Below are 23066 nucleotides of genomic sequence, written 5' to 3'. Positions count from 1 at the left end.
TGATTAATAGCAGATTCAGAAGAATACTGGATTCTTACATTAAACATAGCAGTGCCTAACAACCTGTTCCGTGAATAATTCATAAAGAGTAAGAAAAGGATTAGAGGTAGGTCACACAGATAAAAATTTCCATGTGAGTTTAGTTAGACCTTAAAACAGGGAATGTATGCTCCATTCTCCCTGAGCATTGATTCTTTTATTCTTTATTCTCATCTCATCTGATTCTTATATTCTTTATTCTCATTTCATCTTCTGTTGCTTTTTCTCCGAACTCCTTCCAGTCTATACACCTTGATAACAAGGGCCCCTCAAGGGTGAATGCAGGGTTTCAAGAATTTTTGCCAGTTGCTTAATGGCTGATCTTTCACCATACTTTGTCAGCTTATATTTTCTAAAGTGCAACTATTGCATGGGAGATAACGAGACTTAAATGGTTCTGACTAAAGAGGGAGACATAATTCGTTCTATATATAGCATCTCCAAACTGAGTTAAGCTTGAGTGTTCAGACATTTCAAAAAACTGCTGTAAGAATCACAGATGATGACAAGAGACAGCAATACAAATAAATATTTTATAAGACAACAATGTGAAGTTTAATAATTGATTTAATAAAACCCACAATAAAGCAACACACTTTTTTCTTCAATTAAACAAATGTGTAGTAAATTATTTAAAAACTCCAAATACAATACATATCTACTGTACTTCAACTTCTAATTACATCAACTGTAAACCCCAATTTAATTAAAACTTATTTCAGTATTAGTATGTGCAAAATACCTGTTGTTTGTTTGTGGTATTTTTTTTTCCAGTAAGTTTGTAAGGATGGATGCACATTTTTCATGAACTGTGATATGGCTTAATTAATGATAGTGTTTGTATTGAAGCATTAACTTCCCAACTACAGTGCTACCTTGCCTCCGAGCTGTATGTGCTCCCATGCTGTACTCAAGTGTTCCCATTTTTTGCCAGAACAAATATAATCCAGTGTTATGTGCACTTTGACCAAATACTGTGCTGTCGTTTTCACCAATAAAAATTCATCATGGGACCCCTACCTCAAAAAAGGGAAGAAGCCAAGGTTGTTACCACCAATTGCAGGTATAAATCAGCCTGATGAATATGTCAAACCCTAGCAAGTTTCAAAACAGACCATAGCTTAAGTGTTCACAGCTGAATATCGCAATATCCATTATTGGGCAAAAATTTTCTTTTCTGATCCACACAGAGAACTACTTTTGATGCCAGTGGAAGTTCTGCATAAAGATCAAAGTACAGAATAAGCAAAAAATATTTGAAGCCAAGTTCTTCCATCTTCTGAACTTTGCAGGTCATATTCTTGTTGTCCTTAGCTTCTTCAATGCAAATGACTTCAGAAGCAGGCGTAAATCTGAGCTTGGAAGTGTATGATAGCTTAGTGGCAGGTTTTATTATCCTGTGTACATTCAAAGTACAGGGATTCATTCCACCATGAGGCTAAGCAATTCAGTTTTGTGGACTTTGAGGTGTCCGGATGAATAAATAGTCTTTCCAAATTGCCTCATCCCTTTCTAAATAAGAAAAGGCCTTTCTACCTCTGCAGGTTGTTATGATATTGTTGTCCAACACAAGATTATGATACTGCTGTTCAGCACCATTAGGTTACTGAGCTTGCTTGGATTTTGCTTTATGAATAAAGCTAAGTAGTGGGGACTCCTATTGCAGTGGCGTTCCTGCCAGCCATACTGTGCTCAAAGCAAAGACCAAAAGGTTAGAGATCTGTGTCGGAGGGAGTAGTACCTATCTAAAACTTTCCTGATAGATGCATGTATTTTGCATGTCTGTAGATTGTGTTTGAGAGTATCTCCACATCAAGCATAGTTTCTATCATTTGACTTTTCAAACAAAACAATTATGGAAAAACAATCAATTACAGGACATTTATTGATTATAATTAGAATGCATGCTAATCAACTGGCCTTTTAATGTCAATCAAATGTTGGTTTAGACATTCAAGATTATTAATAATAAATTCATTTTACAAGTCAAAAGTTTGTAAAATAAATAACCTGTTTCTAATGTATAAACCCTATTCTAAAATACATTAAAGATAATTGATCACTTAAACCACTTTGGGTTCAGTGTTGGGTCTCTAGTTAAATACCAGAAGTCTGGGCAAGGATCTTCCTGTCTGGATCTCTGAATGCCCAGATTAAAGCTAACTTTCTGGTCTGGGTACAGTAAATTGTGTATTTTGCAGTGTCTCCAAAGAGACAGTTTCCAAAAGAATTCAACTAGCACTGTATGCATTATGGTTTAAGATACTGCATGAAAATTACTGTTGCGAAAATACTGTATAATGAATTCAGGGATTGTGACTATTATGGAACCCTGGCATGGTCAGCATTAGAGACTTGAATTGAAACACTGAATACTTGATGCTCCATTTGGAGTGCAGGTACTTTGTGGTACGTAGTTATTAAAGGACAATATTGGACTGTAATTTGTGAGGTATCTGCAGAGCCACGTTGCAGTTTGTAAACAATAATCTGAAAACAGCTTTGTCTCAAAATCATAATAAATTGAATAAACCAGTACAAGGGAGAGAGAGAAATACATGTTCTGTAGGGCAACCACTGCACTTTTTGCAGCACCAGTTCTCCCTGCTGCTTGTTACATGGTACAAATCCACATATTAATGCTTTCTATTCGATCGTTTTCATTTTGCATTTATTGCTCTCAGTCTTTTGACTACAAGATAAAGAATAAGGCAGCAGTTCCCAAAACATATGAAATTAGGCACTGGAACTCTGACAACTTGCGCAGGTTTTGCTTATTTCCTGTTTGTAACTCTGAAGCTGGACAGAGCACTTATACATTCCAAATGTGTTCAGCAGCAGTTGTCGGGCCTTGGACTGAACTTCCTCCCATTTAGATGAACTACCAGGAACTGGAAAATCAAAAAAATAATGAACAGAATTCACTCCTCAAGAAACCTGGTCAATCCAGCTGTTTTCAAATTTATCAGTGTTAACAACTAGAATAATCTTTGTTCACACTCATTTATTAATTAAATATTGTTCTGTGGTCACTCTGTACTCTCTATATATTACTTTATACCTTTAGGTCTATATCCTCTAACTAGAATCACATCTTGATAAAAATGTGTGTTAGACACATCCCCCACCCACAACGCCCCAAAAAATTGAGCTTTCTTACTAAGAACTAATATTCATAGTACTGTTAGATGTCTAAATCAGCACATGTTTTGGCAAAACATATTTATTTTTCATATGTCAGATTGTTCCACATTAGAACTTCACCCTCTCTTTCCTGGGACAAAGTAAGGGAATTGCTGTGAAGAATTTTTTTTTTTTCCTTCTATCCAAATAATCTGTATTAGATGTTTCAGTATGAATATATTTTCTTTGCACAATTTTCATTTACCACGTCTTTGGCCATGTACTTCTGGGCCAATGAGTTCTATACCTCGCTGTACAAAACCATATTAGTAGATTTTTTTTTCCCAGAATATTTCTTGGTTAAATAACAATATCAAGAAAAAGTGGGGTTTTTTTCCTACACTTAGATTTAATTTAGAATTATGCTACACAGCAGCCTACCTAGTTGCAAGTGAACTATGGCAGTTGTTTTTCCTGCAGTGAGAGACCAAACATTTAAATCTTCTATAGAATAAACATCTTCAATTTTCATCAAGTCTTCCTTAATGCGATCCACGTTTAAATGCCTTGGAACTCCTGTGATAACAAATACAAGATAAAATTAATTCTGTCTTCTGCAAACTCTCAGTGGCCTTTAAAATGTCATGACAGATCTCAGTCTCAAAAGAATTTATAATTTGTGCTGTTGGAAGTGATTAGTAACTTCCGAATTATCAACAGAGAAAAACATGCAAATTGGCATATTAAGTCCAGTACAGATACAGTTTGCAGTGTGGTCTAAAACGTAATTTGTCCTGTCCAGAATCTGCTCTCTGGCAACAGCCAGCATTAGATCCTTTGGAGAGATGTACTTGTGCAGACAACTTTACCGCAGCCTCTAACCCCTAGTAGCTGCTTAGACCAGACTCTTAAGGTCAGAATCTGAAAAAAACAAATGCTAGGGCCTGTCTCCTGCTGTCTCCTGAAACTTCTCTCTTCAGGTAACTGGTATCATTTTCAGATGCTCATAGTAATTCATGGGCAGTGGTTAACACATATGACTTCTGTCTTACAGTGTGGCATCTTTGCAAATCAATGATTATACTGACCAGGACCTTCTGCATATAGTGTTTTCAGCAGCTACAGCACTTCCATAGCTTCCCTACTCCACCCTTTAGCTGTAAAAAGGGCAGAATCAAAATTTCAGATGATCAACATGGGTCAAAAACTAGTACAAAAGTACTGAATAAACTCTGTTTCTGAATAGTTCTGTTTCCATCATAGCTTTTTACTGCTTATCTTCCAGTTTTATGGAGTTTGATTATATATACTACGAGGAGTTCAGACGCTCTCTTCTCAAATTTCTTCAGAATTTTTGGATGACTCCCCTCTGAACCTGATGCTTTATTGTCTTTTAAACTATATTAGTTCCAGTGCCATGTCTTTTGAAAGTTTAGTGTCTAGGATTGTCTCATTAAACAAAATTTTCCTTCTAGTGAAGACCATCGAAAATTATTTAGCTGATAAAAAACTAGCTAACTGCCTGGTATTATTTCTACAGCTTTTGTTTTTCCCAGGAAACCTGGACTTAAGTTTTGATATCTCACATCCATGCTGCCTGATAAATCTATATTAAAAGCTAGAATCTATTGCTTCCATTTGATAATCATTTACATTTTTAATTTACATTCCTAGTATAATGATGAAACTTAAGTTTAAATTAATACTGAACACTGATACAAATCCAAGGACCTTGATGTTGTAGAAGTAGTCTCCAATATAAATGCAAGTCCATTCTCTGAAGATCCTGAATTTGAGTTGGAAAAATTCCCTAGCATACATAAAGCCGTATCATCACTTTTAATGGCATTATTAATTCAGAGATTTTTATGACAACTGGGATATCTATGCAAACAGCTACAACTCAAAATATCAGGAATCTGATACACCATTAGTTTGTCTTAGCTCTTCAGCTAAATCTTGGCTATTGACTTGGAGCTAATTGAAGTTTCTTAAGCAAATTTCATCATTTTTGTCTTGGTGAACTTCCATTTTGTTAGATTTTTTTTTTCCTCGTAAATGACAGCAAAAGCACTTGACACTGAAGATTTTCAGGTTCTTGATTTAACCTCGTAACACAATAAAAGCAAAGTCAATAATAACTCACATGAGACAGCTAGGAAGGTGCAGCTAAAACCTGAGATTTTCCTCCCATCCCTAACATCTTCACTTTCATAGGGTAAAAGTACTAGATCAAGCAGTAGTAGTTGGCATGTTAGCCATGATAATGCAAAGAATGTTGCTGGCATCTTTCCCTCTAAGTAACCACATGAAATAAGATTCTTCAGCTTTTTCTTTCCTTTTTGTTTCCTTCCTCCTTTTGACACCACTCTACTTGTAGCTTCCCCTGTGATAACAGTAGAAGCACGCAAGCAGTACAACAGCACTTGTGGAAAAGGGGAAGACGGGACAGGCACGAACCACCTGACCAGTCATTTGGCCAAAGCTTGCTTCCTCCTTTTACATGCAAACAAATTCACTTTAACTTTACAAGTAATTAAAGTGAAAGTGTGGAACTGAGTCTGGGCAAGTGTTCACTTACTTTAGCTGATAGCCACTGCAGACACACAAGAAATTTCTGTACATTTCACTTTACCATCTCCTGACGATAAACTGTGAGCAGAGCTAGGACTTGCGTCATTCTGGCAGAGGTCAGACACCTAAAGGCTGCTGCAACTGAGATGAGCCACCTAGAACCAACAGACTAAAGCAGCAGCAGGATAAAAAGGTCTCCAGACACAATCCACTTTGTTAAAGATGGTGATCATGATGTCAAAAAAGCGCCAATGCTCACTGATATTTGACATGTAAAGTACTGCAGACTGTGCACAGATCTTACCTTCCAGAATAATAACCCCTGTGTCACAGAGAATTCGAACTGTTGTCAAAATCACCAGTATGGAGAATACATATGTACATATAGGATCAGCGATCTTGTATTCTGGCTGCAAGGGAAGTTCCAAAGTGTTAAAGGACATATGACAATAAGCTCACTTATAAAAATGTGACTTAGAAAATGCAGTTGTAGCTCCAACTTTCATGAGTATTTCTTTCTGTTTGAATAGTTACAAAATACATATTGGAGATAGTTTTTGCTTATTTTGCATGAATGTATGAAGCTTGTAATAGAATATCACAAAGTATTTTTTTTAATAACTTACAAAAACAAGCCCCTTTTTAATTTAATCACCAGAGTTTAAATTAGAAAAATTCCACCCTGCCTCAAAAACTAGCCATTCCTTACCTTAAAGCGTATGATATATGCAGCTACGAGCACACCAATACTTTGTACCAGGTCCCCAAGGGCATGTACAAATGCTGCTCTCACGGCAAGGCTGCTGTGTCCATGGCTACTGCTGTGGGCTGTGTTAGGAGAGTTCGACTGAGGTATGTGAGAGTGACGGTGGGAATGGGAGTGGGAGTGAAGGTGGCCAGATTGATTCAGCAAAAAACCCATTCTGAAAGAAGAAAAACAGGCTTTAGGCTTTAGGGTTTGGTGGGTGGGGTTTTTGTTGCTTTTTTTCTTTTTCTTTCCTTTCAATCAAAGAACTGAAAAAGTAATACTCAGTATCACTTCTTGTGTTACTTATCAAAATGAAGAGGCCCAGCAAGATTACAGCCCATGAGAAAGTTACAGGCCATGAATGAATTAGCGGCTTATTCAGAAATACATTTGTAAGTGTTAATGGAGAGAAAGGGAGATCTTACATTAAGTTAACTGCAACACCAACTGCTGCTGTAATCAGCATGATATCGCCATTTATTTCATAGTCCATATGGATAGTTCTTTGAACAGCTTCATACAAGAGGAATGCCATAAGGATATAGACCAGCAATACACTAATGATGGCTGACAATACTTCTGCAAACAGAAAGGAAACAACATTACAAAAGTGAGTCTCAGATCTATTTCTATTTCCAAATTAGAATGTGTACAGAGCCTTAATTATTTTAACTCTTTTATGCGTATCATAACCCTAATGCACAACTGTTGTGCAGTAAATAAAACTCATAGAATAGGATTAACAAATGGAGTTAACACCTTCACACTTCCCTGTCAGTATATCCCTCAAATTATGTTTTCTGTGAAAACTTCTGCACGGGTGATGACTGTGACTTCTTCAGACAACCCAAAACTTTTGCCTGAGAAGTCACAGACAAAGGCCCTGTTCAGAGGAGAGGAAGACAGGTGATCTCAGACATCACCAGCCCACGTACAAATAAGAGAAAGCTTGATTTCAAGGGTCCACAGTATTAAGCTGGATTTAGAAATTACTTTTATATATCCTTTTGTATTTAGGATGGAGAAAAAATTATAAAAATAGTAAGAAACTGAACAGTACAAACTTGTCATGCATATTACTCCTAAGCTTCTTGACATATGTGTACATACACATTATTTATCACAGTTTTCAGCTATGGATTGCTTAACGTAAGCTTCTGTATTGCTGTAACATGCTGTTTTAACATTATCTAATGTTTACCAAATACTCATCTTTCACAAAAGAGTGTTATGACCAACATTTTGGTGTAGGAATTTTATCTGATCAGCAGGGACTTTCGAAAGGGCACATACATATAAATAAAGAGAAAATTAGAAAGTTAATAAAACTCCTAGTACTGCGTTGTCCTGCACCTTACACTGCCATTTATATCCGTGGAAAGCGGTTACAGCTCTCTACAAGGTTCCTGCTGTTCTGATGTGAGGTAAATAGGCCTGAATATTTTATGGGTCGGGACCTTAGTGCTGTCTGCCTCAGTACCCAAGCCATGAAATTGGGCTGGTAATAGCATACATAAACCTGAGGAGAATGGGACCACACTACAGTTTTAAGGTCCCACTATAAAGAATATAGGTATTTCCAATTGGATCACCAGATTCCTTTCAACATAAACATACTTTTACCCCCTACCTTCATATTCTGAAAACAATTGCTCTGTTGCAGCTGAAACTAATAAAAAAAAAATAAAATAAAAAAAAAAAAGGGCAAGATACCTGACAGAGAAAACACTAGCCCAGTTAAAAGACTGTCTCAGTTATAATCAAATTAATACAGGGCTTTACAGAAAGCACTGGGAAAACCTTAATGCTAACTCCATTGTATTGCATGTAAATCCACAGCCATGCCTGAGTAATCTGTAATCATTATGCATAACGCTCATTACTGGCACTTGCCAGATGGATCACTGGGATCTTAGCCCTCCTGTGTGAATTCAAAGATCAGAGTTGGAATTAATTTACTGGAAATTGTAGTGGTTGTTTTTCCCCCTTGTTCCACACATGTTGCCCTGATTTACTCCCCAGTAAGGGCAAAATTCTGCTCTTGACTATACCACAGCTCCAATACTGATCTGAGAATTGCCTCCCTTCTCCCTCTGCTTTGAATCTGTCAGTGGTAGTACAACTTTGGTTACTGCAGAAACTGTAATTTCTAACAAAGAACTGCCTTAATTTTATTTATTGAATATTACAGTAAAAACCATTCAGCTATATAAGCATTTCAATATCACCAAAATCACTTGATCCGTACAGTGAATTTTTAACATCATTATGGAAGAAGAAACACCAACGCATTCAGCTGTTCGGTAGCGTGTCAATGCCTGGACGAGTACCAGCATTACCAGGCAGTAACAAGGCTCTGAAAGGCAACTGTCACAATCTCAGATGATATCAGAGGAACATGAAAATCCTGGAAATATCCATGCAAGTGGTAGTGTTCTTTACAAAGCAGGCAGATTATTCAGGGCAACAGCCTTAAAAAAAAACAATATGTTGCTTAGAAGGTTTTTCAGAATGCTTTTTAAAAAATTTGTGAAGCCATAGTACATTAGTATTTACCAGAGGAATAACGTATTGTGGCTTTACAATCTAAAACCATGTTTTCTGCAACGGAAACCAGTGTTTTCCTTGCAGTTTCTTTCACAGAGTCACTGTCATGTCAGCATTGTAGATTTGTGCTGAGATCTTTCACTTCTTGTGAAATGAACTATGCACTGTCTCAGTGGACTGACTGATTCTGTCATTACTAACATTGTCTCTGCAGCAATGGAAAAATGCCAGGTTCCGTATCTATGCTTAAATCTGCTCAGTGTCTTGCTGAGAAGGAGGTATCTCCACTTGGTGGTGAAACAGAACTATTTTTGGCTTCAAGAATATAATCCTTTTTAGACATGACTGTAATTTCCATTATTTTGTCTTCACTCTTCTAACCCATTCCTGAATCTGTCAGCTTCCTTTTCACCACTGAAAATGGAATAAAACTGAAGATGGAGCATACATACTGTGCGCATTCAAAGAGAATTCAAATAAATGAAAACTAGTGCTAAATCCCTTCTGAAATTTGACTAGACAACTAATAGGTCTGTTGCCTTTACCATGCAATGTTTATAGGAATGAGTTTGAAAATTCATCGTTCCGCAAACAAAAGTTATAATGAGCACCAGAAACATTGTTCATTAGAATGTTTTTGTGCTTACTGTTATGTATAGATGATTTTAAAACTTAATGCAAAGCAGATCAGCAATGAGATAGTTCTTGCACATATTTCCAGCTTTAAACAAATGCTCCACATTTTTTCTGTGACAGATGCTCAATCTGTACCCTATTTTTAACATTCTGTCATGTTTTAACATCTCTCTCATGAAATTCAAGCTATTGTTGAGCTCTTATTATTTGCTGACAAGCTTCTTACATATAGGTTATGTGCAAAAATGTGTTACAGCTAGGATGTACTCTAGAAGCAGCTTTGTTCCACTGCCAGCATTCACTGATGTGTGAAACTGGGCCCTGAGGCCACGGCATTCAGACCCGGTGCCTAAAAACAGGCAAATAAATTTCACAAATGTGACTTTAAAAAAAAATGGGTATGGTAATTTTGAACTATCCCATCTTCTGTACTTGCAGAGCCTAGGTCAAGGTTTGGGGGGCGTCTCTTGCAGGGGCCTTTACTCAACTCCCCTTCCTCACTGCAGCCACAGAAACTCTTCCCCCCACCCCCAGGCTCTAGTCCTCCTCCAGCAGAGTGACCTGCACTGCTGCCACTCGCACAGAATGGCTGAGGTAGAAAAGGAACCCCTGGAAACTCTGCAGTCCTGCTCAAAGCAGGGTCAACTAGGCAGGTTGCTCAGAGCTGTGTCCAGTTGGGTTCTGAGTACTTCCAGTTGCGGAGACTCTGAAACCTGTTCTAGTGTTTGACCACCTACTGGCACTAGGCAGCAGAAAAGAAGGAGTAATTGTTGCAGAATTGAGAAGCTGCTCCCGGTAGCTTCTCCCAGGCAGAAGATGGTGGGCGATACGAACTACTTTTGTGGGCCAGATCCAGCCCATGGGCCACCACTGGCTCAGTCTGGCCAGTATTTTTCTTGGCAGTAAAATGGAAAAAAAAAAGAAACATAAAGTGAGGTGGCAAGAATCCTCAGGCATTTGTGTTTGCAAAGTGCTATGGAGCCCTCAAATTAACTGAAAAGTCAGTGAAAATTTACAGAACTGATTAAGATTTTAATAGTTAAGTAAGTTTCTTTTATTTTTCTTAATATTAACTCCTGTTTTAAGCTAGGCCATGGCATGTTCAATGTATGTACTATTTGGTTTTAGAAAAGTTACAAGATACACATATAAACTACTTAAATTAGTTTTAAATAGGGTTAAAGTATGTATAAATGCTAGCAAACATCCTTCTGGAGAGTATGAGCAAATGCCAGGGGCATACGTGCAAGGTCAGGTTTCAGTATTAGGGGAGCTCCTATCGCAAAATTAAAACTTCTTGAAAGAAAACTTTGTAATGGGAAATGCTGGCATTGTTAACGCTTTCTTGCTAAAGCCCCAAAGATCTTTGCTGGTGTACAGAGTTATGCATTCATGCATTAGTGACTAACTGATGACAAATGACTAGGAGTGATGGAGTTGTTGAATTCTACTGCTGTTCTAGCAGCCAAAATAAGAATTGCAAATAATGACTACACTAGACTTTGAAATTCCTTGAAAAATATATGCTATGGAATGTATAGAGCAGAGGTAGCAAACTGTGACACCAGAAATTATCTATTTCATGAAAAATAAAGGTTGAAGCTTTTGGTAAAATGTCTACAAGACCCGCAGCTGTGTATTATGAGTTATTATATCCAGTTAGCAACCACATGAAAACACCCTTTATCATCGTTACATTTCCAAACATGAAGCAATGAATCCTGAAAATGCCTTTCCAAGGTTTAGTGCATAATACTGTTTATACTTCTTCTTACAGACACCTAAAACGGGCAGAGGTTAAGTAACTTACTGTATTGCAAACCATGGGACATTTTGACCTCTGCTTACTGCAGTTTGGGGAGTGCAAGAGGAATACTGATTTATGCGGCTTCTTGGCAGGGCAGAGCTCTCTGATACGCTCTGCAGAACTTTTTTGTTACGGATTAAGATGTCGCTTTTCATGTTGAATAGGACCTTTTTCCAGTGTCATAATTCTACTGAAGTCAATGGGACTTCGTAAATCCTGGGCAGTGGCAATAATCTCTTGTGAACAACTGACTGACATGTACAGCTCCTGCACCAACAAGCTCCTCAGTGTGTCACACAAGCAGTAACATGGTACAGCAGTGAGTGACCAAAGAATGTGTCCCTCTTTTGCTCAACAGCCTCAATTCCAAAGCACAAAGGTGCACAGGGGCCTGACCTAATGCTCAGTAACGATGGATGGGCTGTGAAACACGTATCCACCCTTGTTCCTGCTGGGGGACAGCTTTCATCCTCTGAACCCTTTTTAAACTTTTTAGGCCATGGTTCATTTGTAGGAAGTCATACTTACAATGTCATAGTGTATCCAATACCCCAACCTTCATGTTTAAGATGGAAGATGAATCCAGCATTCAGAATTTAACCCTGAATGCACTAAGTCCTAGTTCCACAGAGATGGAGAGACTCATCCTGCTCCCAGTGGGTGAAACTCTGCCTCAAACTTCACTTTTGGCTGAGATTTAAAATTTTTAAAAAATTTTTTTTTATTACATGTTCCCTTGTGACAATGCAACCTATGTAGTGGACAGCCAGTGAAAGGACATTAGAGTCATGGTGTTAACATAAAGCAACTTCTAGGTTTGTTGCTACTTTCTGTCTAGTTACCTATTCTAGAATTAGGTGATCTTTACAGTTGTTGCTTAAAATACTCTGATAATAGCAAAAGCTGATATCTACATACCTAAGCGATGAAATCCGAAAGTGAACCTCTTTGTGGGAGATTTTGCAGACAGCCAGAGAGCAAGCAGGGTCAAAATAATACCGCTAAGGTCAGTTAACATATGAAGTGCATCTGTCATAATTGCTAGACTGTTAGCAACATATCCACCTGAAAACAAAGTTGGAAAAGTCAGGATGTGTGACATTAATGATTCTAGATAATATCCTCTTGGCACAGCTTACAGTTTGGTTGGTTTTCTTCCAGAACAGTGCATTAAGTGCATGGGAGCCCTTCTTATAGTCACTAAACAGGTTTTCTTTGCCATTACAATCAAAATGTCATGCTATAATTTAAAGCTACCATAGCCAGAAGTGCAGTGAAGTGCGCTTTCTATTAAGAGTAACATAGGAAGGATTCACTCCTGGTATTCTCACAGAGACTACTTGCATCACAACGTTTGCAAGATCAGGCCCAAAGCAGTTTTGTATCTGTTCTCTATATATTATTGAATATGCGTTTAATCAGCTGGTCCTTTTACTAAACTACATCTGTTAAATATTTTGACATTACAGAACAGGGACAGAAATCCAATGACTCAATGGCAAGGAAATTTGCCCTGCCCCCTTTTTATTTTTATTACATTATCTTTTAACCTTCACTATTCCCTGACCTGGCAGGGGTGTGTAAGTTCTGCCAATATATGCTGCAGATAATGACTTTCACTTGCACAGTTTTTCTTTGTTATTTATTACCATAATTTTTTCTTGTAATTATGAACTGCATTGAGACAAATAACTTCAGATCAAAGGTTAGTATCTTTGTTCCAATTCAATTGCTAATGCTACTACTGGATGGGTGAGCAATTTAAACAACTGCCTCTCTCTTAAGCATCTCTTATCCAAAGTGGAATCAAGGACAGGCTGTGTTGTCTTTCATACGCATGAAGGTAAGCCCATTTTCTCAGAAAAGATCACATCTTCGGTGTCAGCTCAGCTATTATTTAGCTTCTCTTTTTACCTTGAGATTGCCATTCAGCCTGTAAATTCTACTGAGCAAAGCATGCAGCTGGCGTGCCATTTGGCAGGCTCAAGGCTCCAACTAACGTTTCACGTAAAGGTATCTTCATATACAGTTAAAACTGTCTCAGTGAAGAGGCTGACCATGCGGAGATAGCAAAGGGAAATTCACAACTGGCTGATTGCTTTCAAGGCCAGTCATAAAAGGGGGGGGTGTGTATGGCTGTGGGTGTTTGTACATATACACCTGCAGACAGAGCTACGCTCTCCTCCCCAGCCAAACACAAGCAGCGTGGCTGATACTGTAGTATGGCCTGTACTGTGGGTGACTACCAAATACACCACATTTCAGCCAGTTCCTTTCCTCCATCCCCCCTTCTTCAGCTATTCATAGGTTTTTAAGTCAAATTCTTCTGAGGCTGAAATTTTCCAAAGGCCATCACAACTCAAAAATAATGAGGTTTTAAGATTTAACAATTCAGTAGCTTTTTGAGTAAAATTAGTTATGTCTTTACTTTCTGAATTAATTTGTGTTATCCCATAATTTTTTTAAAATATGACTTAGAAATGTGCAACTTGGCCTCTTTTATAGTCAACACAGAAGAAACAATAATTCATATCTAAGAACATTCGATTCAGTACTTTACATGTATGATCATTTAAAGTATGTTTGTTAACTCACATGTATTAATTTGGAGAATCACTTCAGTCCAAGATGAGTCAGTTCTATTTCAGCTAGCCTCTCACTTTTAAAGACTTAAAAAATAAAATTATAAAGAAGGAATTCAGGTACTGAAGCTAATCGTAATGCAGCATGTGGATTAAGAAAACATAATTGAGATTTATGACACTCTGAAATCAAAGGTTCTCTGTTTCCAAATGTATTGGTTCATTGCTCGGTTAAAGGTACTGCCTAAGGGCTCTTTAAACACCATTGGCAACTTGGAAAAAAAAGACATCTCTAACCTTTACAAATAGACAGCTTGATGGCTCACCACTGTTTTCAGTGACCCGTGAAGGACAGCAGTCCTCCTCCTGGATGATCAATTAGAAGTCTCTAAACATAGCTGAAAACATCAAAATCCTGTCAGAAAAGCTAACTAGGACTTACAATATGTTTTTCATTTCTTGATGCAAAATGGTTCCCCCAAAGTGTAAGTTGTTATCTGACTTTCACAATGACTGTTCATCAAATTAAACAACAAACACTGAGGTGGGCTGGGGTAATGAGCTTGGCTATACTTTGGAAAAAAATACGCCAATCAAGATTTTACCAAAAAAGCTGCTGAAACAAGATTTCCTTCATCTTGACATCGGTAACAGGCAGCAGAAAGATTTTTACTGAACAAATTAATTGTCTGATAGGGTCTTTGCCTTTTTCTCAGAAACTCAAATCTGTCAAAGATCACAAAGAAGTCAGTTAAAATGTCCTATATGATCAAAGTTTCCCAAATACCTGAGCTACAGGTCAATTCAAAAAGTTCCAAAACTTGAAACCAACCCAACAGAACACAATGAAGGGCTGGAGTGAAATAAAATTAAACATGTAGGGCACTGACCCAGGACTTGAGGACTTCACCTTTAATTACTTGTTCTGCTGCTGCTTACTTGCCCTATGACAAGTCGTTCAGGTCAAGATCCACAAAAGTACAGATACCCAAGTCCTCAATTTATGCTCTGTGGAAGTGGGACGCCTGAATATTTTATGGATCTGGCCCTTAGTGCTGTCTGCCCCAGTGCCCAAATAATGAAATAAACCTGAGGAGGATGAGCCCACACTACAGTACCATCGCTTTGTACAGAAAAATCCGCCACCCTGAGCTGAGCCTGCAGAAGTCCTCGCTGTAACGGCGAAACAACAGATGATGTGACAGTGATGAGAGAGTATTTTTACTCTCAACACCTATTATTTCTAGAGCTCTCCCTGCACTAGATGTGAAGAGGTTACAGTAGCATGAATCGGATCTGAAGGCCTTAACAGATACACTCTTAGTGACTTCTGCATCAAGCTGCCAACAGTCCAGATATATTATTCAGTAGGGGCCCTTCAGATGAACTAAATTCAGCATATATCAGAACTTGGATATTAATACAATCAAATAAAATCACTCTCATGTTAAAGGATGTCAACATCTGAGATATATATAACACTATGTTGCTTATCGAATTTACCTGAGTTCATGCTGAACCAAAATCTCAGCCAGAGAAAAAAATGGAGCTGGGGGCAAATGCAGGCATTCAACCAGATCCCTGCAACAGGTTTGATGTGAGGTGTCTTATCCATAATAAACTGATGTATTGTGGCAGTATTATTAATGACTAACCACATACTGAGAGATGTTAAAGGACAAAACCACTTTTTCTCTATTAACCCACGTTCCTGAAATAAGGCCACAAATAAAACTGGTGCAGATACAGTCAATATTGTGGCCTCTCTCTGAAAAACAGACCATTTCTCCTAGGGATTTCTTCTACATATGTGGGACAAACTGTATCATTTATACTCAAGCAATGATTTTGCTCCCTACCCATCTTGTAGAAGTTTCTGTCTTAAAGATACAATTCACCACTGTCCTAGGGCAAGTGATCCAAAAGCACGAACTCACTTCACACAAGCAAATGTCAGATCTTCAGTCATTACTGACCCAGCTGGCATAGGTGAGGAGGAGGATGTAGGTCCCATGTCACTATACCTGAGGCATCTCTGTTCTTTACTTCCAGAAAGTTTTGGTGACTTTTTTTTTTTTTCCTGGTGAATTATGGCAAACAATTCATCTGATTAGCTCTGATTTAGACTTGTACGTTAAAATGAAAGCAATTTAAAAGCAACTAATTGTTATAGTTGTTAAGACAGACCTGGCTCAACATACCCATCAATGTACTGGCGCTGTGCAATGCTCCCCACTGCTTCAAATCGGGGGAAAGTGGATGAGAGAGTTTATTCTTCAGGAGGCTGAGCAGCACCAAGCGGACACTTGCACTGAATGGCATGGACTTATCCAAAAGACAGATGGTAACAGGACACCGATATTGATAAGTGAACAGGGATTAAAAGATAAATACTGTCCTTTGTAAAAATGATTAGATAACGGCAAAGGCATAACACTTAATAATCTATGCATCTAGGGGACCTTCAAATTTAATTTTATTTCAAACCTATGTGGCCGTAGCCTATGAAATAAAGCAGTTGCTTTGTACAGACTGCTGTGTAAAGCACAGGTTCTCTTCAGCCTGAACAGCAAATGATACCATGCCTTTAGGAGGGAGCAACAAAAGCTGAACGTGAGCACCACGTTCATTCTTCTGACCAACACCAACCAGATGCTGACACAGGAGCACATTTCCAGGTAAAAGCCCACCATACTTCTGCCAAGTACTAACAAACAAACACCACAAAGAACCTAATCAAACTACTTGGTATTCTTATGTGTTGTAATGGGAAGTGTTAAAATACCTATTACTTTAATTGACTTTGCCCATACAAGCAAATATGCTCATGTCTGGATGGAGCCATGCTAGTCCAGAGCACAGCAGGACATCGGGAAGTTGTCAAGAGAGTGGTTTCTTCACCGGATTGTTATTGATAGCTCCGCATTTGTCTTGTCAGCTCTAAGTAACAGAGTGTATTGCTCTATCTGGTGAATAAGGTCAAATCCGCCCCAATATTCGTTTCATTATTTCCCTCCTCTTCTTGCAAACACAGCAAGATTTTATGGCAGTAATTAAAAAATACCGAGGATGAAATTGTTCATCTTCTTTTATTCGTGTCTGTAGTAAAACGCTGCTTCTCCCTTGCTAAAAACACCTTACAAACTTGTAAGAGACACTTACAAGGAAAAACAAAAAGCCATCAGACGTACAAAAACCCGCGCGTTTTATGCCCTTTGGGGGGACTGATGAGATTCAGGTAAGGGAAGTTGCAAATTCCTCCTTCTTTCCTTGCACGGAAAATACAGGTGGACTTCGCTCCTACCCACCCTCTGAACTTGCAGCTAATCTCTCTAACTGACAGATGGTTTCTCTCGGTAAATATTTAAGACCGAGGCCGGCGCAGGCCAACAGGCCGGGAGGCACCCGGGCCGCAGAGACGGCACAAAAAGCCCCCGACTCACCTATGAGCTCCCCCGTCATGAAGAGGAGGTAGAGGAGGGCGGCGAGAGTCAGCCGCTTCTTCACCTTCCTCTGCTTGGAGCGCTCCCGCCGGCTGCTGCAGCCGCTGCAGGGGCCCGCCCGCCCGGCCCGGCCGCCGCGCGGGGCCCCCTCCCGCTCCAGCAGCGACTCGTCGTCCGAGGGCAGGCCCAGGGGCGCCCCGTTCACCGGCGTCTCCGGGGCCGCCTCCGAGGCGTCGTCCGACACCACCACTCGCAGCTTGTTAAACCGGGGGAAGTCCTCGTCCCCCACCTCGTCCGAGAAGTCAAAGGCACTGGAGTCGTTCAGGAACAAGGGGTCCTCGCTCCTCCGCAGCAGGGACCTGATGCTCGTCCACAGCCCGGGCCCGGCCATAGCGGCGGCGGCGCCCGGGGGGAAGCGGGAGGAGGAGGGGGGCTCGCCGGGCTGCGGCCGATCCGCCGGGCGCGGCTCCCGCTGGCGCAGCTCCCCCGCGCAGGCGGCGCCCGTCCGCTCGCCGTCCCGTCAGGGCATGTCCCGCACCTCGCCCGGCCGGGCCCCGCGCAGACCGGCCGCCGCGCACCGCGGGGGCTCCGCCGCCGAGCGCCCCGGCGCTAACCGATCCGCACCGCGGGCGGCTGTCAGCGCCGGCGCCCCGCGCCACCCCGCCGAGCGAGCCCGTCCCCCCGCCGGCGCAGCGCCGGTCACGGCGCGGCCGGGCAGGCGGCGCCGGGCGCAGGGCCGCCTCCCCGCCGGCGCAGGGGGAGCGGCGCCGCCGCCGCGCGCGTCACATCCATCCGCGCCTCGCTCCCAGCGCCGCCGCGGGCGGGGGCCGCGCCTCAGCCGAAACCCCTGCGCGCTCCCGCGCCCGGCGCTGCGCCCGGGCCGGCCCCGCGGAGGGCGGCAGCAGTGGGCGCGGAGCGGGGGGGGCGGGCCGGGCCGGCAGCCGGCATCCCCTGCGCGCCCGCGCAGCGCCGCGGCCCCCGCCGGCACTGCGCCTGCGCCGCCCGCACGGGACGACGGCGGGTTCGAGCCCGGGTGCCGTCGTCTCGCCGCGCCCTACGCTGCCCGCCGAGGTGGTGGGGCCGCGGTGCGCGGGGCCGGGCGCGGCCGCGGAGCTCGGAGGGCGGCGGGGGGTCGCCCGGTGGCGGTCAGCAGCGCCCGGCCGTGCAGCAGCCGCGCTTCCCCCGCGGTGGCCCGGCGGGCTCTTCCCGTCCTACGGGCGTTTGTGTGCGGTGGATAAATGTCATGCGGAAAAGCCGCAAAACCCAAATATGATCTGTTGGTAGACAAGCAGCTGTTTCCCTGAACACTGGAAGCCTGAATTGCATAGTTCTGTGCTCTGGCTTCAAATTTTAAAAATCCCAAGTTTGCATTGTGTAGCCCAGCCACAGACACGGTTCTTTACACCGTTTCCAGTAACTCCCGTTAGGGCAGTGTCCTGTTGTGGGCAGTCACATGCACCTTTCTGAACATTCCTTAAAGGATGTAGGCAGAAACAAACCTCAGAGGCCCTGCTGTTGTATAATTCCTTTCATAACTGTGCTCTAACTTAAAAGTAATTAGATTTTTTTCCTTTATTAATTCTGTTGAGAGGTTATTTGCCCTCCTCACTGGTCTGAGTACCAGCAATTTTCTAATTTCCAGACTACAGATACACAGGGCCAGTTTGTACCCGTGGCCAAATTTTGCTACTGCATCAGTCAGTTCCCTAACTCATAAACGTTTCTGGAAAAATACGCCTGCCTGAGGGCAAGTACATATCCTGTTTTTTGACATGCTTGAAGGAAATTACCAAATAAAGACTGGAGAGTTATATAGAACTGCAAGGTTTTGGAGAAAGGCACTCCCTTTCTGGCCAAGGGCTGATAGCAGATTCTGGCACACATGGGGTGGTGCCACGGGAGGTGGAGCGAGCCCCTTCTTGGAACTGACCCTGCAGGAGTTGTGCGTGGTAAACTGGCCTTGGGTGAAGATTGCTTATTGTTGTTCTCTGTAACGATGCCCAGAAATAAACAGTATTAATCTTTGTCTAAGCTCCCTTGCCACTTTACAATGTGGCCGTTTTCTGAGCAAGTAATCTCAAATTATTCTTCCCCAGGTGGCTAAAGAGGTGACATCCCTGACCCTCTCACCCACCTCATAATTCCCCCCCGCAGGTTTACCAGCACAATTGTTTTGAGGACAAATGATGAACTGGGTCCCTGAAATGGGTCAGAATTAAAAAAATACATATTGGAGGGGCTTGGGTAGGTGTAACTGAGACTGCTTTCATGATCACAGCTTGCATAAATATCCATATGCCAACTGAGGGGGCAGCGAACAGTGTGGGCATCAGAATGAGCAGTGGAGGCTGGGAACCTGTTAAGCCAGCCTTGCTGCCTAGGGAAGTGCTCCCAGCTGTGTTCCAGTTCAGCCATTCTTATTGTTTTTGTTCTCCTCTCTGCGTGATTTAACTCTGTGTTTCAACAGTTTCACCACTTGTACGAGCACAAGTGAGCGAGCACACACAGGCACGAATGACTAGCCAGGAATGAGCCACCAAAACAACTGCTTGTAAACTGTCTTAAATTGTTGGGCTTTGCATTGGGGGACTGAGGAATAGGCTCATGCTCCGTTCTGCTGCCCCTTCTACAGGAACAGAAACTTCTAGTATTGAGGAAGGGTAGTAATTCTGGGGGACTTAACACCCTAAACCAGTGAACCAAGGTTTGCCAGCTTGCCTTTTACTGAGTAACTAAGACCAGGTTTTTCCGAAGTGTTGTCAAGAACCAAGTCATACATCGTCAAGATGAACTTCTACTGAACAGAGCCTATTACACTCCATTTCTTTATTGTGACAGCCAAGGCTGTACTCTCTCTGTAGTCTTCTTTACTTAATAAGGACAAAAAGTCTTTAAGAAGTTACCTATTAATGTGAAGTATTTCATTTTCATACTGTCATCCCTGAAGTCATACAGCACTTTCAGAGCCGATGGTTTAAAACATATTATTTGTTATACAGTTCAAGCTAACTTACTCCATTGTTACTCAGATTGGGGAGAGGGTACTATATATGTGCTATCGGTTACAATAAAATCCAGAATGTGTAGGTGACAGTGTTGCATTAAAAGTTTCTGAACACAGCTGCCACAATATAAAATGGAAAGGAAACATGATTATTCGCTGTTACGGTGTCACATACATAGGCATGTGTCTTGCCAGGAGTTTGAAGTTTAACAACTTTCCAGCCTATGAGCCTGCAACCTTGCTGGGAGTGCAGCACCTTAGCAAGAAGGCTAGAAAGTTGTGTAGAAACTTCCGACAAGCATCTGCAGATGGGAAGTGCTGAATTGCTGTAGGATTAGGAGTTGCACATAGATGCAGGAATACAGCAGAGGACTGTAGAACAGGGGAGAAAGAAAGGGTGTATGAGGATATTAAACACAGACTCACAAACACCGCTGCCCATGGATGTGTAGAAGAGCCGTCAGCTCAAGAGTCTGGGTCTTCAGTCTCCTTTGGGTAGTTCTGTTGCTGTGTAGAGACTATAAATCCAATTCAGCTAATTATAGAGAGATGTCCTCAGCATGATTTTCATTCTGATTAATTAGAGCTGTTCATTGTATGGCTCTATGGGTTATGGAGTTGTTGCATGCTATCTTATTTTTAGATAACAATGCTAATGTTAGTACTAATTTTGCACAACTCCCTTAAATTAAATATTTAGACCAGGAGGTAACTGTGCTTTTTGTTAATTTAACCAAATGTTTATGTTCCTTATTACAGGGTTCACTTAACTTCCTTTTCAAACATCTTTTTCTCTTAGAATAAAACCTTACCTAATCCTTCACAGGATAATGCACTTGGGAAGTAGTTACTGTGAAACAGAGAACATTTTGTAGAGGAAAAGGAACAAGAAAGGCTTTCCATCAATCTCTTTTGGAGCATTTAGGTTGATAAATAGTTAAATTTTAACTTGTCTAGAAAAACAGATACCAATTTATATTCCAATCCTTAGCCTATTTCTGCAAGATGTGGGAGGGCCTGGAACAGGCAAAGCAGGAGCTCAAATCTGAAACTCCCACACCTCAAGTGAGACTAGTTCAGAGTGATTACCTCACTTGTTCTTACTAGAAATTCCATCTGGAAGCTGAGAAGTCTTTCCCAGTGAAACTTTCAAACAAGAAGTTTCATTTTTTCCCACTGAAAGAAACTTTAAGTAAAATTGCTAACCAGTTGTTGCGAGTTTGATTTGAGTCTCTTTAATTGACAAGTTCCTGTTGTTGCAGTCCAGCTTTGGACAAGGCCTTTGATGCTTCTTTTTTAAAGCAAAAGCAGAAAAACAGGTAAATTTCTAATTTGATGACAGAATACTGGCACAATTGTGGTTCATAGTTAATTAGAATATACATATAAAGAAAAATACATTTTGCAACAATCTTGTCATTAAAAATGTCAATTTCAAGGATGACAGATTGTCTTAAAAGTCCATTTTTTTGCCTCAGTCTATCTCTAAAAAGCATTAGTGGGACTACATGAATTTAATTGAATCTTGAAGATTGGGGTTTTATAGAAATGCTGCATTCAAACACTGAGTGGTTCCTTCATTGGTTTCTTTCCATGGTTGTGCCTGCCTTTCCTGAAAAAACCTTTATAAGTAAGAGAAAAAAATATAAATCCTACCATACCATATAACAGTGTTTTTTCATTAAAAAAATTTAGAAATTATGTACTTGCAAGGTATTATTATTCTTACAGACCGTTGGGGGGGGGATGCAGAGACAGATGCATACACAAAAAGTAGCTCTCAATTTAATTTCCGAAGGAATAAAAGGTAAAAGTGGTGAATAATCTGCATGGTTTCTGAAGAGTAACATACAGATTTATTCAATACAGGAGAAAGTGTGTCCCTAAAAAAGACCAGTGATTTTAGCCGGTTTTCCCCTTAGAAAACAGAGCGCGCTGAATTGTCTGTGCGTCCTTCTGCCTGCGAGCAACCCCGCAGTAACGTTGGCCACCGCTGAGCCAAGTTCTCCCGGCCACCCCCGCCTCCCGCTCTGCCGGGCCCACCGCACCAAGGCAGGCTGGGGACCGTCTTTGCGGAGAGCTAAACACCACGGCTGCCCGCTCGCTCCTTCGGCGCCTTCCCCGCGCCGTGACACCCGGCGGTGCACAGCGCTGCAGCCGGCCATCCTGCGGGGACTCCGGCCGCTGCCGCGGGCCGCCGGCCCGCGCTGGCAGACCAAAGGGTCCCGCAGAGCGGCGCGGACTCGCAGCAGCACGCTGCGGGGAGCCCCAAGCCCGCCATGATGCCCAATCTCACTTCGCCTCCGCGGGTGAATCCCGCGCCCCCTGCGCCCCCGCTCGCTCCCGGTCCATCGGATGCGTAACACAAGCCCCAGCCCGTGCTTCTGGACCGCACCGGCGGCTCCCTCCGGGCCCCCCGCACCGCCCTCGGCAGCTCCAGACCGCCCTCAACCCGTCGGCGGCGGGAAGCGGCGCCCTGAGGCGGCCCCACGACATGGCCCCGCCCCGAGCGGCCGCGGCGCTGAACGTCACTCGTACGTCAGTTCCGTGTCCGGAGCGGCGG

General features: G+C 41.9%; 1 protein-coding gene across 4 annotated transcripts; it reads right to left on the bottom strand.

Annotated features, from left to right (window-relative positions):
* Positions 1 to 588: 588 nt before the first annotated feature.
* On the bottom strand, positions 589 to 18172 carry SLC30A4 (solute carrier family 30 member 4). Of its 4 annotated transcripts, XM_074880685.1 has the most exons (7): positions 17500 to 17990; positions 12393 to 12539; positions 6910 to 7063; positions 6446 to 6659; positions 6041 to 6146; positions 3604 to 3738; positions 589 to 2930 (listed from the first exon to the last, which is right to left on the bottom strand). In XM_074880685.1, the coding sequence occupies exons 1-7, from the start codon at positions 17888 to 17890 to the stop codon at positions 2776 to 2778; spliced, it is 1302 nt and encodes a 433-aa protein (XP_074736786.1). In that variant the 5' UTR covers positions 17891 to 17990; the 3' UTR covers positions 589 to 2775. The 4 variants fall into 4 exon arrangements, 2 of the variants coding, with proteins under 2 accessions (XP_074736786.1, XP_074736787.1); XR_012630443.1 differs by lacking the exons at positions 589 to 2930; positions 3604 to 3738; positions 6041 to 6146; positions 6446 to 6659 and adding an exon at positions 12003 to 12164 and having other exon boundaries at positions 6936 to 7063; positions 17500 to 18172; XR_012630441.1 differs by lacking the exons at positions 589 to 2930; positions 3604 to 3738; positions 6041 to 6146; positions 6446 to 6659 and adding an exon at positions 8733 to 8955 and having other exon boundaries at positions 6936 to 7063; positions 17500 to 18155.
* Positions 18173 to 23066: the final 4894 nt, after the last annotated feature.

The sequence above is a fragment of the Strix uralensis genome, chromosome 11, assembly GCF_047716275.1.
Source record: "Strix uralensis isolate ZFMK-TIS-50842 chromosome 11, bStrUra1, whole genome shotgun sequence".
NCBI lineage: Eukaryota > Metazoa > Chordata > Aves > Strigiformes > Strigidae > Strix > Strix uralensis.
Note: the sequence above shows the minus strand (reverse complement) of the source record. Positions and strands in the feature narration are given on the sequence as shown.

Coding starts and splice junctions, on each gene's coding strand:
- SLC30A4 (XM_074880685.1), bottom strand. CDS start 17,890: ATGGCCGGGCCCGGGCTGTGGACGAGCATCAGGTCCCTGCTGCGGAGG. Junction 6,660..6,909: donor GGTGTTGCAGTTAACTTAAT/GTAAGATCTCCC, acceptor TTCTTCTTTCAG/AATGGGTTTTTTGCTGAATC. Junction 3,739..6,040: donor AGGGGTTATTATTCTGGAAG/GTAAGATCTGTG, acceptor TTGTTATCACAG/GAGTTCCAAGGCATTTAAAC.